An 18,299-nucleotide genomic window follows, 5' to 3' on the forward strand; every position below is an offset into this window, starting at 1 on the left:
GATGGGGATACTGAGGCTTAGAGAGTTTCAGTAATTTGTACAGTGATGACTTCGCTAGTTTGTGGTAGAAAAAGAGCTTGAAATTAGGATGTTTGATTCTTAAACCTATTGCTTTTTCTTTTGGGCCACACTGACAGTTTCTTTAATAAGCTGAAAATACTTCACTGCATTCTTTTCTTTTTTAACTATTTATTTCTTTGAGAGAGTAGGAGGAGGGGCAAGGGAAGAGTGAAAGCAGACTCACCACTGAGCACAGAGCACGACTGTAGGCTTGATCTCACTCCAGGCTTGATCTCACAACCCTGAGATCATGACCTGATCATGGTCATGATCAGTCAGCTAAGCAGCTGACTCTTGATTTCAGCTCAGGTCTTGATTTCATTAGGCTCATCACTGGGCATGGAGCCTACAATATGAAATACACAGAAACTTACAAGATGGAGTTTAACATTAGGTTTTTAATATATTGTATCATTTCAGTGGTTTTTTATTTTGTTGCTGTCCTTAGCATCAGGGATCCTACCATTATTATTGAGAATAGATTTTTACAGAGTCTTCGGGGAATTCCTTTGTGAACCTTATTTTTTCCCTTTTATTTTTGAACAAAAAATATAAAAGGTGGGGAGGGGGAAGAGGATAGATGTTCTAAAGGGAATAAAAGATCAAATCCTTCTATTCAGTATGAATGAAGTTTGACTTTTTTAAAGTATGTTCCCTAAATCTTTCTTTGCATGAGCCACTTACATAAAATGAGTACTTGATGATATATACAAAACTTTATTTGATTTTCTTTAATTAGAGTGGTTCTGGATACATTAACAAAAACTGCTGCAAACTGACTTAAGTAGAAAATGTGGAATCTCGTTAACATGGAATAAAAGTTCTTTCCATCAGTTGGTTTGGGTCCACTTTAGAATTAGTGTTCCACATCTGGACAAATTGTAGTTAGGAGGAGAATGCATGGATTGGCACAAGAATATAAGGTTTCTGAGCCAATTACTGGTTTAAAAGAATAGAATTACTGTGATTGGTTTAGGCTAATCAGGATCTGCTCCTGGAGCTAGGGTCAAATCTTGAAACCATGTTGATGCCACATGGAGGAGGGAGAGGAGGGTGAGTTGGAGGGGTTCCATCATATTGTCCACTAGATCTTATTTGCTCTTCAAATAATATATGATGTATAATTGATCACCCTCACCTTAATATTAACTTTCCAGGAATGTAATTGTTTATGCTGGCTGCTGGGTACATGGGGGTTTCTTTTACTATTCTCTACTACTTAAAATTCTATAATAAAAAGTTTAAAAAGAAAGAGAAAAGTGGAACAGAAAAAAAATAGAGCGTACAGTTCTACTGTTGCGTACAGTAACCTTTTTCTAAGCCAGTCTATGTTTTTTTCCTATCATCCTGCTCTTTCTTTCTCCTCTGCTTATATGTAGGGTTAACATGTAATTCTCCCTCTCAAAGGTTAATAAGCATATTCCTTAATTATAGTTGACATTAATGCTTCAGTACTTAATAAGAGTAATAGCACAGTATTAGAGTAATAGTACAGTATTAGAGTAAACACAGGTGACTGATATTGAAGCTTCAGCTTGGGTTTCAAACCACACTCCCTCCTTTTCCTCCCCTTAGTCACTGTGAGAGCATTGACAAGTTAGTCCCTCTGAGCTTCTTCAATTTTGCCATAAAATGGGGATAATAATATCTATCTTACAGGATTAAATGATTATGATTTTTAAAAAATAGATATAAGTTGCCCATAGGCTAGCATCTGTTGAACTCCAATTAAGATGATTTTCTTCTAAAAAAAGGTTATTTTCTTCTCTGTGAGGCTGTTATCCTAGCCCAATCTGATAAATGTGGGTACAGTATTATTGTAGTTAAATTACAAGTGTAGATTGTAAAGTTATTAACGGCCATTCCTGAATGCCTTCTTTCATTAAACTTTCTCTACATTTGGGACATTTGCTTGAACTCTGCATTCCACAGTCACCAGAGCTAACTCCTTATAGTAAATGGGCAGCACTAAGTTTTAGGTGTGGGGAATTAGGTTTTTCTGGCTCAAGTCTGATAAATTGTGTCGAAAGAAAATTCATCCTAAACCCAACATATACTTCACATAATATTGTTACTCTTTAATAAAAATGGAATAGTAGAAATCATTATCATATCTTTCATGTGTGATGAACATTCATACCTGAAAGATAGAAATACATCTTTTTCTAAGGATACTGCTATTTCTGATTTCATGCAAAATAATATGCAGAAGCCTTTTATTATAATGCCTTTTAAAAAAAGATTTTATTTACTTATTTATTCATGAGAGACACAGAGAGAGGCAGAGACATAGGCAGAGGGTGAAGCAGGCTCCCTGCAGGGAGCCTGATGTGGGACTCCACCCCAGGACCCCGGGACCACCCCCTGAACTGAAGGCAGATGCTCAACCACTGAGCCACCCAGGCATCCCAGTATAGTGCCTTTTGTTTTTTTGTTTTTGTTTTTGTTTTTTATTTATTTATGATAGTCACAGAGAGAGAAAGAGAGAGAGGCAGAGACACAGGCAGAAGGAGAAGCAGGCTCCATGCACCGGGAGCCTGATGTGGGATTCGATCCCGGGTCTCCAGGATCGCGCCCTGGGTCAAAGGCAGGCGCCAAACCGCTGCGCCACCCAGGGATCCCAGCCTTTTGTTTTTTGTTTGGTTTTGTTTTAAAATAATTTTTTTAAGGTTTATTTATTTATTTATTCATAGAGACACAGAGAGAGAGAGACAGAGACACAGGCAGAGGGAGAAGCAGGCATCATGCAGAGAGCCCGACATGGGACTTGATCCAGGGTCTCCAGGATCACGCCCTGGGCTGCAGGCGGCGCTAAACCGCTGCGCCACCAGGGCTGCCCTATAGTGCCTTTTGTAATCAATAGTGTCTAAATTAGTGTGAAATGTATGTTGTTTTCTTTGTTTCTTGTTTGGGGTGGAGGGAGCTACTTTGTCTTCCATTATGGAAATATTTAAGCTAGTCCTTCAAATTTCATATTTAAACTTAGCCAACTCATAATCAAAGCAATACCTAGTTGCAGTCGGATATGTTTGGGATGTACTTTATATACAGAAAGAACATTTTATCAGGTTTATTTTAATAGGCAATAAAAAGAAATAGCATTTCAATTGATAAAAGAAATCTTATGAAGGCAAATGCACAAAGGAATTCATACTTACATTTAGAGATTTTGTTATTAACTAAACAACTAATTATCTAAGGACAATTATTCAGATAAGAGATTAGTCATCTCTTCCCATCTAATGTATTCCAAGATGCCGGTTCATCAGAAATTTAATATTCCCACCCCTTTGTTTGGGGTTGTCTTTCTAAATATCTTCCATCCTCTGCATTATATTCAGACATGAGAATCCTATATCCTTTGGTAAGAGCCACAGCAGCAGCTCTGGGGTTCTGCTGTTTCCTGATCTGTACTAACAGGATCAAGGTGAGATATTAGTAATTGTTCTACTGCTGTTCTCAGAACACTTAGGCCCATATTGCAATTTATGATGGATAGCTAACTCTAACAAGCAATCTTTTTTTTTTTTAAGATTTTATTTATTTATTTACTTGAGAGAAAAAGCATGAGCAGGGGGTGGGGAGGGGCAGGAGAAGGAGAAGCAGACTCCTCACTGAGCAGGGAGCCAGGTGTGAGACTTGATCCAAGTACCCTAAAATCATAACCTGAGCTGAAGGCAGGTGCTTAACTGACTGAGCCACCCAGGCACCCAAGCAATCTTTTTTAAATGAAGAAAATTTCTTTTTAGCCACACAAATTATCATAAGCCTTGGACTTTACTAAACTTCCATTATCTTTTTTTTTTTAATCTCTTCTCAGTGTGGGCAAAGTAAGAATTATGTTTCACCTGTGTATGACTCCAGAGGGAATGGCAATAACTCCCCCCTCCTCTTTTTGTACATTCCCTTCTCTTTTCTCTGCTGTTCTCTTTTGGCTTATTTTCATTTCTTTTCTCTCCATATTCTTTACTTCAGTCCTCTTTTCTGTTACCCTCTTTTTCATTTGTGTATTTGTATGAATGTATGTTGACATAAGAAAGGCTCACTCCACAATCCTCAACTCTCATAGCCTATTGAGATCTAGAATTCTAAATAAGCTTCCTTCTATGCATCTAACAGAAACAAATAGAGAAAAGATGGAAATTATGGTTAATCTTTATTTGTTCTCTTCATATGTTTTTGTTAGGTTGAATCATATGAAGTCATCAGTATTGTTTTGGTCAACAGAAATAAATTTAATACTTCTCTAAGCATCCTGCAATCCAAAAGTAAGATTTGGGAAACTGATTGGATGAGAGCCCTGAGCAGGAGAATTAGATATCCCAGAGGTTCTTGCTTCACCAGGTAGATCAGTGCTGTCATGGTGCTAATACCATTAACCCAAATGGAAAAAATTGTGAAATACACTTTTGTTTTTGTTTTTAAGGGGACTGCTTGGTGGGAGAGGAGGGAAGCATAAATAATCACTTTTGTTTTGGGGTGTAGTGGGATACATTCAAGGAGAGATGGCCAGTAGATAGTTGGAAATACAGATTTGTAAATAGATGATATCATTGCCATATAGGTGGTATTCAAAAACATGAATGTGAAGTTACCCTTTGAGAGTGTATATAGTGTGGGAAGAAAAGAGAACCTGTGGCTTCTTTTCAGGATTGGAAGTGGATCATGCAAAGAAAACTGAGATAAGGACTATACATAGAAGAAAAAGTATTTATCATCTTGGAATGATTCATTAGTATGTAAAATTAAGATTTAACTACATAGCCTCAGAAGGTTATATTTCAAATATGACTCACTTGCATATTAATGTGTTCAAACATAAACTAGAGATTTTCATGTTTTCCCATAAGAGATTAAATTATTTTATTGTATCTCTGGATGAATATACACTCTAATTTGAGATTATTGTGAGATATACCTACCTTACCTCTAATATTTTTTCTTTCTCTTTCTTTCTTTCTTTCTTTCTTTCTTTCTTTCTTTCTTTCTTTCTTTCTTCTTTCTTTTTCTTTCTTCTCTTTCCTTCCTTCCATCCATCCATTCATCCATTCATCCATCCATCCATCCATCCATCCATCCATTCTTTAGTTCTTTCTTGAAGAACTGTATTGCATTTGGACAGTATATCAAATGGATAACCACTATGATTGGTCTTGAAGTGTTAAGTTTGCAGTAGCATTCATAGCATTCAGTCTGGGGCCCACTCTGCCTGGCCCATCAATCTCTAAAATCCTTTGAATTAAAGGCATGCAGGGGACTGTTCCAATGTGAAACGGACTCTCCAGGCAATGTAGTAGAGGGAAGGAGTACTACTATCCAGCTTGAATATATGAACATAGTCCTACAAATTACTATTAGCTTGAAAGCCATGTTAAACTCAATTAAAATTCTCATCAACCTGATCTTTCATATGCAAAAATCAAAATGAAGAAGTAGGAAAAATTATTTATGACCTCATGTTAACTCTTTGAATATTTCAAGAATGGACAATTGTTTTTATCTGAGACTTTAAAACAATTTCTTCCTTGGAGTGTATAAGAAATATACTCTTAAGTAAATACACGTTTGAGGAATATTTGAATACCTTGTAGTTAAAAATTATGTTAAATATTTTTCTTTACAAATATAAAATCTTCCTCTATATTTCCTTTTTATGCCTTAAAGTATTGTTAAAGAATGCCATTATTTTACCAATTTCCGTGAGGAGAGCTCTCCATGTAAACACATGACACATGCAATATCTTTTTAGATTTATTCTGTTTCTCCTAGAATTCTTGAACTCTTAATCAAAGAAACTTGAATCAATTATTCATTCATTTATTCAACAACTATTTGTTGATAACATATAAACAAGAAGAATAAGTTTAACAGTAAAATAGAGTTTTTCAGGAATATTGAGTGAAAAGAGCAAATGCCAAGAAGATACATACAAATGCAATGTCATTTTATAAATTCATAGTTGTGTCTGTAATGTTTCTAAAATTAAAAAACAAGCAACTATGGTAGAATGTTAACATCTGTTAAATCTAAGTATCTGAGTGTCTATATTTGGGTGTCATACTTTTTTCTAAACTTTGTGTATTTGAAATATTTTATAATTAAGCATTTTTAAAATTTTTAAATTGATAAAACAAGCAATATGGTAGGAAGTGACAGGGATACTTTAGATTGGTTGACTAGAGAGGATCTTTCCAGGTAGGTGACACTGAGGTCTGAATAACAGTATCTAGAACCAAACCCCATCTCCCCATGTGGTATTAGTAGTATTAGCAGTGGTAATACTGATAATTTTTACATAATATCTGTAGAATATGTATTTTATTTTATATGCCAGGTATTGTGGTGAACACATTATTTCAGTTGATCCTTTTTTTTTTTTTTATTTAGGATTTTTTTTTAAGATTTTATTTATTTATTTGAGGGAGGGAGAGTTTGCAAGAGAGAAGGAGCCCAGGGTGAGAGGGAGAAGTAGGCTGACCAGGGAGCCTGATGCAGGAATGGATCCCAGGACCCTGAAATCATGACCTGAGCCAAAGGCAGATGCTTAACTGCCTGAGCCACGCAGGTCCCCCACAGTTCATCCTTCTACCAGCTCTTGAGTTGTACTCATTTCTTCTTTAATTTTTTTAAAAGATTTTATTTATTTATTTATTTATTTATTTATTTATTTATTTATTTATTTATTTATTTATGAGAGCATGGGAGAGAAAGAGAGTATGTGCTCACATGAACAAAGGAAGGGGCAGAGGGAGAAGCAAGCTTCCTGCTCCATCTTAGGACCCTGGTATGATCATGACCTGAGCCCAAAGCAGATGCTTAACCAACTCAGCCACCCAGGTGCCCCCATGTCTTTTTTTAAAGATGAAAAGATAGACACTTAAAAAGCTAACACTAAAGTAGCAGGGGTAAAAAAACATTTTATCTTGAGAATGGAAATGTGAATTTCTGAGGCAGGCTAGATTATTCATTGGTAAAAGCAATTTTAACTCACAAAAAAATGAAGAGAAAGTAATCTAGGCAGAGAAACAGCTATTGCTACAATCCTGAGGCAGAAGCAAGCATGACATGTTCAAGGAAAAAGGACATTTTAGCATGTGCTGTTGAATTATGCTACCATAACATAAATGGTAAATGGTCATTTACTCCCTGAATACTCATGTTGAAGGAGGCTCATCACTTTAAGGCTTAATCTTATTCTTACACAGAGGTTTTTGTTTGTTTGTTTTTATTTTTTTGATGCATGGCTTACAGACTAATGGGGTCATATTAAAAGGACATAGAAGCTGGCTTGGAGGGTTTCTCAGTGGCCAGATTGGGGACAGTTTGAGCACCAATAAGAACTATGAAGTGAGGGATCCCTGGGTGGCGCAGTGGTTTAGCACCTGCCTTTGGCCCAGGGCGCGATCCTGAAGACCCGGGATCGAATCCCACGTCCGGCTCCCGGTGCATGGCGCCTGCTTCTCCCTCCGCCTGTGTCTCTGCCTCTCTCTCTCTGTGTGACTATCATAAATAAATAAAAAATTTAAAAAAAAAGAAAAAAAAAAGAACTATGAAGTGATGGGGATATAATATACAGGCTTTAAAAATCATAATGTCATAGTGAAACTCAGAGAAAAAGGAAGACACTCTTCTTTATAGAAGAATGCCAGATAAGGTAGAAAGAATGATGGAATTAGAAAATGACTGTTTAGCAAATCCCAATGTAATTATTAATTCAAGCAGAGATAATCCATGGATGCTAAAATTTTTGGATGAAAGATTGTTAGAGGATAAGATATATTCATACAGTTTCATGATTACTTACTAACTATAAAGGAGGAATATACCTTTATTATTTTTCTAAGATTTTAATTATTTATTCACAAGAGATACAGAAAGAGAGGCAAGAGATATAGGCAATAGGGAGAAGCAGGCTCCCTGCGGGGAGTCGGATGTGGGACTTCATCCCAGACTCCAGGATCATGACCTGAGCCAAAGGTAGATACTCTCACCCCTGAGCCACCCAGGTGCCTCAAGAAGAAATATACCTTTGAAATGGAGAGATATGTCAGTTATTGCCTTAACCAAGTGAACAGACTTGGTATTATGTGTTTCTTTGATGCCATGCAGTGAGTTCCCAGCATCATCTACACAGTATCCCTGGCCAGAATTTTTAAACTGGAATCTAATCATGAGGAAACAATTAGAAAAATCCAGAATGTGGACAGTTTATGAGACAACTAGACTGGACTTTTCAAAGATTCAGTGTCATGAAAACAAAAGATTGGAAGGTGCTCTATGCCAAAGTATTTAGAAATAAAGTGATATTTTTTTTTGCAATTAACTTTCAAATAGTTCATAAAAATTATATATATATATATGTGTTTATATAGATAGAAAGCAAATCATAGTTGGGGAATCTAGCAGGTAAAAGGTTATGTGTGGGGATGGCTGGGTGGCTCAGTGGTTGAGTGTCTGCCTTCTGCTCAGGATGTGATCCCAGGTTTCTGGGATCGAATCCCACTTTGAGCTCTCTGCGGGGAGCGTGCTTCTCCCTCTGCCTATATCTCTGCCTCTGTATGTCTCTCATGAATAAATGAATAAATCTTTAAAGAAAAAAAAGGTTACGTGTGTGTGTGTTTGTACTATTCTTTCAACTTACAGGCTTTTAAGTATTCAGAATTATAAGTTGAAGAGGTTACTTAATTCTGTTTTGAACCCAAATCCAATTCTTTAATATTTTTGCCCATTGATTTAATTGTGCTGTTTGAAGCCATTTTGATAGATCCAAATCCACCCCCACCCTTGTGGTGTTAGTGGTATTGATAGTGATGATACTGATAATTTTTATATAACATCTGTTGAATGTGTATTTTATATGGCAGGCATTGTGCTGAATACGTTATTTCAATTGATTCTTCTAACAACTCTTGAGTTGGTACTCTTACTTATTTTTTTAAGATTTTATTTATTTTAAGAAAGAGACAGAGCTTTTTTTTTTTTTTTTAAGATTTTACTTATTTTGAGAAAGAGAAAGAGCAAGAGAGAGTGGACAAACGGGAGGAGAGGGAGAAGGAGAAGCAGATGCCCTGCTAAGCAGGGAACCTGACAAGAGGCTCGATTCCAGGACCCCAAGATCATGACCTGAGCCAAAAGCAGATGCTTAACTGACTTAACCACTCAGGCACCCTTCATTTCTTCTTTTAAAGATGAAAAGACAGATGCTTAAAAAGCTATCACTAAAGCAACAACAAAAAAAAGCATTTAATCTTAAAGTATGAAAAGGTGAATTTGTGAAACAGGATAGACTATTCATTGGTAAAAACAAAATAGGAAAGTTTGTGATAGTCACTAGGCATGCTTATTTTTGGCCTTGAACTTGTTCTACATACAACCTACCATTAAGAAGTAATCTTTTTTTTTTTAAAGATTTTATTTATTTATTCATAGAGACATAGAGAGAGAGAGGCAGAGACAGGCAGAGGGAGAAGCAGGCCCCATGCAGGGAACCCGACGTTGGACTCGATCCCGGGTCCCCAGGATCACACCCCAGGCTGCAGGCGGCGCTAAACCGCTGCCCCAGCAGGGCTGCCCAAGAAGTAATCTTTTAAGTTTGAACCCCACATGGGTTTTAGAGATTACTTAAAAATAAAATATTTTATTTTTAAAAGATTATTTACTTGAGAGAGAGAGAAAAAAATATATATAAACGAGAGTGAGAAGAGAGAGAGAGCATGAACAGGGAGGAGGGGCAGACGGAGAGGAAGTAGCAAACTCCCCACTGAGCAAGGAACCTGACTGGGAGCTTGATCTCAAGATCCTGGGACCATGACCTGAGCCAAAGGCAGACACAACCAACTGAGCCACCCAGGTACCCCTTAAAAATAAAATATTTTAAAAAGAAAAAAAAAGAGGAAATCTAACGTAGTGGTGAAGAGCACAGTCCTTGAAGCCAGAATGCCTAGGTTCACATTCCAGCTCCATTTCATTTACAAACTACTGCTGCCTGAGAAGCACCTCTCCAGAATTTCATATTGGGAACCCTATTGTTTCCTATTATTGCTGTAACAGACTACTACAAACTTGATGGCTTGAAACAACACAAATTTATTATATTGCAATTCTGGGGGGTCAGAAGCCCAAAATAGGCCTCACTGAGTGAAAATCAAGGTGTTAGGGCTGCATTTCCATCTGGAGGCTCTAAATGGGCATGATTCTTTGCCTTTTCCAGTTTCTAGAGGCCACCCACTTATTGACCTTCTTCCCCCAAACCAACAATGTATTTTTCTGTACCTTTCTTCCATAATAAAATCTCCTGACTCTCATCATGTCCTGCCTCCTACTCCTACTTTTAAGAACGCTGGTTTTTTTTTTTTTAATTTGTATTTATTTATGATAGTCACACAGAGAGAGAGAGAGAGAGGCAGAGACACAGGCAGAGGGAGAAGCAGGCTCCATGCACCGGGAGCCCAACGTGGGATTCGATCCCAGGTCTCCGGGATCACGCCCCGGGCCAAAGGCAGGCGCTAAACTGCTGCGCCACCCAGGGATCCCAAGAACGCTGGTAATTACATTGGACCCACTCATATAGATAATCCAGAATAATATCCCTATTTTAAGATCAACTGATAAACACAACACAAAACCCAAATAATCCAATTAAAATGGGCAGAGGACCTGAATAGACATTTTTGCAAAGAAGACATACTGATGGCCAACAGATACATGAAAAGATGCTCAGCATCCCTAATCATCAAGGAAATGCAAATCAAAACCACAATGAGATATCACCTTATACCTGTCAGAATGGCTAGAGTTAAAAAGACAGGAAATAACAAGTGTTGGTGAGGATATTGAGAAAAAAGAACCCTTATTCACTATCAGTGGGAATGTAAATTGGTACAGATACTATGGAAAACAGTATGGAGGTTCCGTAAAAAAAAAAAAATGTAGAATAGAAATACCATGTGATCCAATAATTCTACTACTGGGTATTTACCCAAAGAAAGTCAAAACAGTAATTCAAAAAGATATATGCACCCTTATGTTTGTTACAGCATTATTTATAATAACCAAGATGTAAACGCAACCCAAGCGTCCATTGATAAATAAATGGATAGAGAAGTGACACACATACACACTATGGAATATTATTCAGCCACAAAGCAAGAAGGAGATCTTGTAAGTAATGACAACATGCATGGACCTAGAGGGTATTATACTAAGTGAAATAGGTCAGACAGAAAGCAAATACCATATGATACCATATGATTTCCTTTATGTGTGTAATTTTAAAAACAAAACAAAAAGCAGAAACCGACCTGTATATTCACAGAACAACCTGATGGTTGCCAGAGAGGAGGGATATAAGGGAGTGGGCAAAATGGATGGAAAGGAGTAGAAGATAGAGCTTCCACTTACGGAATGAGTAAGTGATGGAAGTAAAAAGTACAACATATAGTCAGTGGTATTGTAATAGTATTGTATGGTGACAGTAGATACACTTGTGGATAGTATAACACATAGACTTCTCAAATCGCTTATGTCGTATACCTGAAACTAATGTAACTGTGTGTCAACTATATTTTAATAATAAAAAATATTTTTTAAAGATCAACTGATTAGCTACCTCAATTCCTCTTTGTCATGTAACATAACATTCACAGGTTCCAAAGATTTAGACATAAACATCTTTGGAAGACCATTTTTTCTGCATTCACATCTATGTTTAAATTCTAAAAGTTGCATCAGGCAGCTAGGGCCAGAAGACAATTGGCTTTATCATATGAGCTCACCAAATATTTACTGCAGGGAGATCCTGGCTAATGCTGAGAATTATGAATAGGACCAATAATTGGGTTTTAGCTAAAAGGAAGTACTAAGCAGTCTATATATGTGTTCTAAAATTCTCTTGGGGCACCTGGGTGGCTCAGTGGGCTGAGGTGTGATCCTGGAGACCCCGGGATCGAGTCCCACGTCGGGCTCCTGGCGTGGAGCCTGCTTCTCCCTCTGCCTGTGTCTCTGCCTCTCTCTCTCTCTATGTCTATCATGAATAAATAAAACCTTTAAAAAATAAAAATAATAAAAATAAAATTCTCTTATTGGCATAAGTTATATACAGTAGATTCAGGATTCAAGAGTGATTGAATTTGAAGGAGGCAACTAAGTTTTAGTTTTATAATGGCAGGGAAAAATTAAAATATTAGAATAGATTTTATCTCTATTGTTTTGTGCCAGTCCTCAGAGAATGTACTTGACTTAATTGTAATGTTAGAGAAGCTCTGCATTTAATTTTAATTTTTGTATTTTTATTACAGATTTTTACTACGCTTGGATGCTCCTCCTGACATGGAGAAGATTGAGGAACGTTTTGCTAACCTGAACATTGTTAAACGTTCCTCAGGAACTAAAGAGCCTACTTATCTGCTTGGCATAGACACATCAAAAACTGTACAAGCAGAAAAAGAAAATTTGGTTGCTGTTTTATGTTCTAATGGATCTATCAGAATATATGACAAAGAAAGGTTATACATACTACGAGAATTTAGTGTATATCCTGGACTTCTTAATGGAGTCAAATTTGCAAATTCTTGTGACAGTATATATTCATCATGTACTGATGGCACCGTAAAATGTTGGGATGCTCGATTAGCGAGTGAAAAACCTATCCAGCTGTTCAAGGGTTACCCTTCCAATATTTTTATTAGTTTTGATATCAACTGTAATGATCATGTTATTTGTGCTGGTACAGAAAAAGTTGATGACGATGCATTGTTGGTATTTTGGGATGCAAGAATTAATTCTCAGGATTTGTCTACTACTAAAGACCCACTTGGAACATATTCAGAGACACATAGTGATGATGTCACCCAAGTATGCTTCCATCCCAACAATCCCAACATGGTTGTCTCAGGTTCAACTGATGGCCTAGTAAATGTATTTGATATTAGTGTTGACAATGAAGAAGATGCACTGGTTACTACCTGTAACTCAGTTTCATCGGTAAGCTGTATTGGTTGGTCTGGAAAGGATTATAAACAGATTTACTGCATGACACATGATGAAGGATTTTGTTGGTGGGATCTTAATCATCTGGATACTGATGAACCAATTACATGTTTGAACATCCAGGATGTCAGAGAAGTAATTAATGTGAAAGAAGGTACTTTAGAATATTTAATTGGTGGCCTATATCATGAAAAAATGGACAAATTGTTTGTTGTTGGAGGAACAAACACAGGAACTATTCACTTAATGAGCTGCACTACATCAGGATTGATCCATGTGACCAGCCTTCACGGAGGGCATGCTGCTACAGTACGTTCTTTCTTTTGGAATACGCAGGATGATTCTTTGCTAACCGGAGGAGAAGATGCACAGTTGTTACTTTGGAAACCTGGAGCAATAGAGAAGACATTTACGAAGAAAGATAGCATGAAAATAGCATCCTCTGTGTCCCAGCGAGTTCGAGTTCACAGTAATGATTCTTATAAGAGAAGGAAAAAGCAGTGATATGTTGTTGGGAGTTTACTTGAGAGGTTTTTATGTAGAGTTGCGAGTCATTATTTTTGTGTACTACCTGTGATAGATATGTTTAAAGCTCGTATGTAAAAACAAGCCAATTAGCAAACAGTCCTGGAAAAATGTTGAAAATGGTTTAATTCAGGTCTTCATGTATTCTAAAATTATTTTTTTTAAAGCTGCCAGTTGAGTATATAATCAGTGAGTTGAAAGTAAAATTACATTCCTCATTTTTAAAACCCATCTGTTGAGTTAGTAAATGTTGGGTTTAAAGAAATAGCTTTGATAAGGACTTTTTAAAAGTAGATGGCTGGTATGACTTTAAAAAATCAGGTGGTTTGAGCTATGTTTTTTAAGTTTAGTTTTTTTTTTTACATTTTAAATCATCTTCATTATTTATAAAACCAAATCAGACTGTTTTCTTTTTTTTTTTTTTTTTTTCAGACTGTTTTCTATAGGAGCTCCCACTTGCTTAATACACATAGATTATGTTGGAGTATTTAAATGTAAATATGCTAATTATTCTAAATAGTATTAAAATTTTTTAGAAATAAAGTGATTTACATCTATTTAAGAAAGATATATTTAGTATATATTTGCATCTATCTATCAATGGATAGAATTTTTTTTCTTTTAGGTAGGCTCCATGCTGAGCTCAGTTAGGGTTAGGAAGTCACAACCCTGAGATCATGACCTAAGCTGAGATCAAGAGTCAGACGCTTAACGAATAAAGCCACCCAGGCATCCCTATTTGCATCAGTATTTTTAAACAGTTACATAGCAAGCAGGTGTTTCATTGATGAAAAAGAAATTATCTTACAAAATTCATTTTGAGACTCAAAGGGAATATACAAAAATGGAATTATTTATAATAGAATGACTTTTTATTTCAAAATATTCTATTTTGTGATAAAATTTTCTTACATAGTGTTTCATCCATAATCTTAAACTTAAGTGCCCATGGGGAGTGGAGGCAATGCAGGAGGTGCTGCTGGGGAAAGGAGAACACCATAATTTTAAGCTTGAATTTTTGTTTACTGCTATTTTTTCATCTTTTTAAAAAATTTAGATTATTTACTTATTTATTTGAGAAAGAGAGAGAGCAGAGCAAGTGAGAACATGAGTAGGAGGAGAGAGGCAGAGAGAGAAGGAGAAGCAGGCTTCCTGCTTGGCTCAAGGTACATAATCCTTATTTAAGTCAGGGCTGGATCCCAGGACCCTGGGATCATGACCCAAGCCAAAGGCAGACACCCAACCGACTGAGACATCCAGGCACCCCTCATCCTTACTTTTAAATATTTTCCCAAAGAATCTTAATTAAAACCTTGGTCACTCTTGGGGTACCTGGTGGCCCAGTTAGTTAGGCATCTGACTCCTGATTTTGTCTCAAGCTGTGCTCTCTGAGCTGTGAGATCAAACCCCATGTTGCTCCGTGCTCAGAGTGGAGGCTGCTTGTCCCTCTTCCTCTGTTCTTCCCCCCCACTCAAGCAGTCTCTCTCTCTCTCTCTCTCTCTCTCTCTGAGTAAATAAAAATCTTTTTTTAAAAGTTGGTCACTCTAAAGATTTGGCATGTTTTTTGTTTTTAATTACAAGTAAAATATCTTTATAGATAAGAATATTTATAAAGATATTTTAAAACATTTTTATCTTTTGAACTAAAAATATTGTCATGAAAAATACAAATATTACTTTAGAACCTTTTACATTTCTCAGGGTGTCTGGGTCGCTCAGTCAGTTAAGTGTCTGCCTTCGGCTCAGGTAATGATCCTAGGGTCCTGGGATTGAACCTGAGTAAGGCTCCCTGCTCAATAGGGACCTTTTATGAAGCATTTACATTTCTCTTTAAATTTTAATGACTTATCTCTGAGACCGTAGCACTGGGGGGAAATTGTATTCCATAGCACAATGCAACTTACATGGAGGTATGATCTAGCTTTGCTAAGTTCAGACAGAACAGTAGTGAAGTCACTGTTAAACACCTTCAAAATACATGATTCTTTTTTATGAAGATTTATTTATATATTTTAGAGAGAGAGAGAGAGAGAATCTTGAGCAGACTCAATGCTGCACTGTGAGCCCAAGGCAGGGCTTATAACTGAGATCTCATAACTCTGAGATCCTGACCTGAGCCCAAATTTAGAGTTAGAGGCTTAACCAACTGAGTACCAAGGCACCCGTCAAAGTACATAATACTTATTTGAAAAAATTCACGTGTTCTTGCTGTTCAAATCATAAGCCTGAGGGCAGCCCTGGTGGCTTAGTGGTTTAGCGCCGCCTTCAGGCCAGGGCCTGATCCTGGAGACCCGGGACTGAGTCCCACATCCGGCTCCCTGCATGGGGCCTGCTTGTCCCTCTACCTGTCTCTGCCTCTCTCTCTCTCTCTCTCTCTCTCTCTTTCTCTCTCATGAATAAATAGATAAAATCTTAAAAAAAAATAATAAGCCTGAGGTTAATTCTGGACTTTGTTCTTTTTTTCCTATCCAGTCAGTCACCAAGTCCTATGCCACTCCACCTCCTAAAATCTGTCTGCTGTTCTTTTGCCCTGATCCCACGCTACTGCCTTAGATACGAGTTTCATCCTCTCCTAGATTACAGACCCTGTCTCTAATCTGCTCCAGTTCATTCTTCCTACTATTTCTAGGCTGAACATAGAAAACACAGATTTGATAATGCCTCATGGTGCTCATAGTCTTTGGTACATTTTTATCTTTTGATGGAGCACTATGTAAAAATGAAAAATCATGTTTTTAAGATACTTAAGATATGAGACAATGCTAACTATGTAAGTAGAAAAGTTGTATAAGAATGCTTGGCGACATTACATTTATAAAACAACAGGAAATGAAACAGTTACCAAAACACTAAAACTTTAAAAAATATTTAAAACTGAATGGGACACCTGAGTGGTTCAGTTGGTTAAGCCTCTGCCTTCAGCTCAGGTCATAATCCTAGGGTCCTGGGAGTCATGCGTCGGGCTCTCTACTTAATGAGTCTGTTTCTCCCTCTCTTTCTACCTGCTGGCCCCCCTGCTTATGTTTGTTTTCTCTGTCAAATAAATAAAAGTAAAATATTTTAAATAAATAAAATTTAAAAGCAATTAATAGAGGGTGCCTGGGTGGCTCAGTAAGTTGGGTGTCAGACTCTTGATTTCAGCTAAGGTCATTGAACTCAGGGTTGTGAGATCAAGCCCTGAGTTGGGCTCTGTGCTGAGCATTCTCCCTCTCTCTTGCCCTCTACCCTTTCCCCTCAACTCTCTCCCTTCCCTCCCTCTCAAAAAAAAAAAAAAAAGTAATTAATAGATTTGGAAGATACAGGTGAGAAAATATCTTTGAAATTAGACCTCAAAGAGAGAAAGTGAGAGAAAAGATTAAAGCCATAAAGATAAATATAGGGGTCTGATAGCAGACTATCAATTTTTACAATGTGAAAAAAGAAGGTAAAAGAGGTTGGAGGGATTATTAAAATGAAATAACATTTAGAGGCTATCCCCAAAACTTCAGTCTTCAGATTGAAAGGCCCAACAAAGTGTCAAGTATAATGAATGAAAAAGACCCACACCAAAGCATAGCACTGTGAAGTTTCAGAACTCCAAGAATAAAGAGAAAATTTTAAAAGTTTCCAAAGATAGGAGGAAAAAAGCAATCACTTAGGTACAAGGAAAACATGTGAATTAGACTCTTCATTAGCAAACCCACATGACACAAAATGGTGAATCAAAGTTCAATGTTCTGAGGACAGTTTCCTGCTCTCTGAACTTATGCTTTCCCAACTCATGAGGCAAAAGATGGTAATAAATTATTTTGGGACATCCCTTGCTAAGTGAACATTTTTTACTTGCTCTCTGAAACTTAGGAAGCAAATGTATTTAGCTAACAGAGTATCCATCGCTAACCAAACTCATTGGCCACTAAGGAATTTAAAAATTTGGATTTTAGGAGATACTTCCTTTTTCAACCTATAATTCTATAGGTCAGAATGCCCTCACGTGAGGTTTAAGACACTTCCAAACATAAAGATTTCAAACTTTACTTTCTGTGCAGTTTTGTGGAGGATGTACTCCACAAAAATTAAAGGAGTAAATCAAGGAAGACGAGATACTAGGAACCAGGGCACCAACCCAACATAGTGACAAGATAACCGCTTTGCCCAAGCCCACAGTATTAAGTCCAGGTTGGAACAAGAGGACATGAGTTATCAGGAGAGAGACGTCCAGGGAGGTTTCCCAATTCATTTGACCATGTGGAAAATGGAATGAGTGCCCTAAATTCACCAATTTTTAAATTCACCAATTAAAAGAGACTCACATTGAAAATCATTTAAAAATAAAAGTTTTTAAAAGATTAAGAAATAAATTCACTTAAAGACATAGGTTAAAAAAATTAAAGGATGAGGAAAGGTATATGAACCCACAGAACGTTAGAAAATATTCTCAAATAATAGATAAGAACTTGTTTTCCAACCATATTTTTTAAATGTTACCACTCAATAATAAGAGAACACAATTTTTGAAATGGTCAAGGATCTAAATAGACGTTTCTCCAAAGAAGATACAGAAATGGTTTAGTAAACACACAAAAAGACGCCTAAAGCTATCAGTCATCAGGAAAATGCAAACCAAAACCACAATGAGATACCACTTCACACCCACTGGGATGGCTATAATCAAAACAATGTTGGTGAGGTTATGGAGAAATTGAAAGCTTCATACACTGCTGTTAGGAATGGAAGATACAGCTACA

General features: G+C 36.8%; 1 protein-coding gene across 4 annotated transcripts in view; it reads left to right on the forward strand.

Annotated features, from left to right (window-relative positions):
- Nucleotides 1–16,657, forward strand: part of WDR89 (WD repeat domain 89) — a 38,040-nt gene extending 21,383 nt beyond the window's left edge. For all 4 annotated transcript variants that reach the window (XM_055304250.1, XM_055304251.1, XM_055304252.1 and 1 more), the window contains one exon: nt 12,357–16,657. In XM_055304250.1, the coding sequence (XP_055160225.1) occupies nt 12,357–13,551 (1,195 nt within the window). In that variant the 3' untranslated portion in view covers nt 13,552–16,657. The remainder of the gene's footprint in view (nt 1–12,356) is intronic.
- The last annotated feature ends 1,642 nt before the right edge of the window (nt 16,658–18,299 follow it).

This window comes from Nyctereutes procyonoides, unplaced genomic scaffold (genome assembly GCF_905146905.1).
Source record: "Nyctereutes procyonoides isolate TBG_1078 unplaced genomic scaffold, NYPRO_anot_genome, whole genome shotgun sequence".
Classification (NCBI taxonomy): domain Eukaryota; kingdom Metazoa; phylum Chordata; class Mammalia; order Carnivora; family Canidae; genus Nyctereutes; species Nyctereutes procyonoides.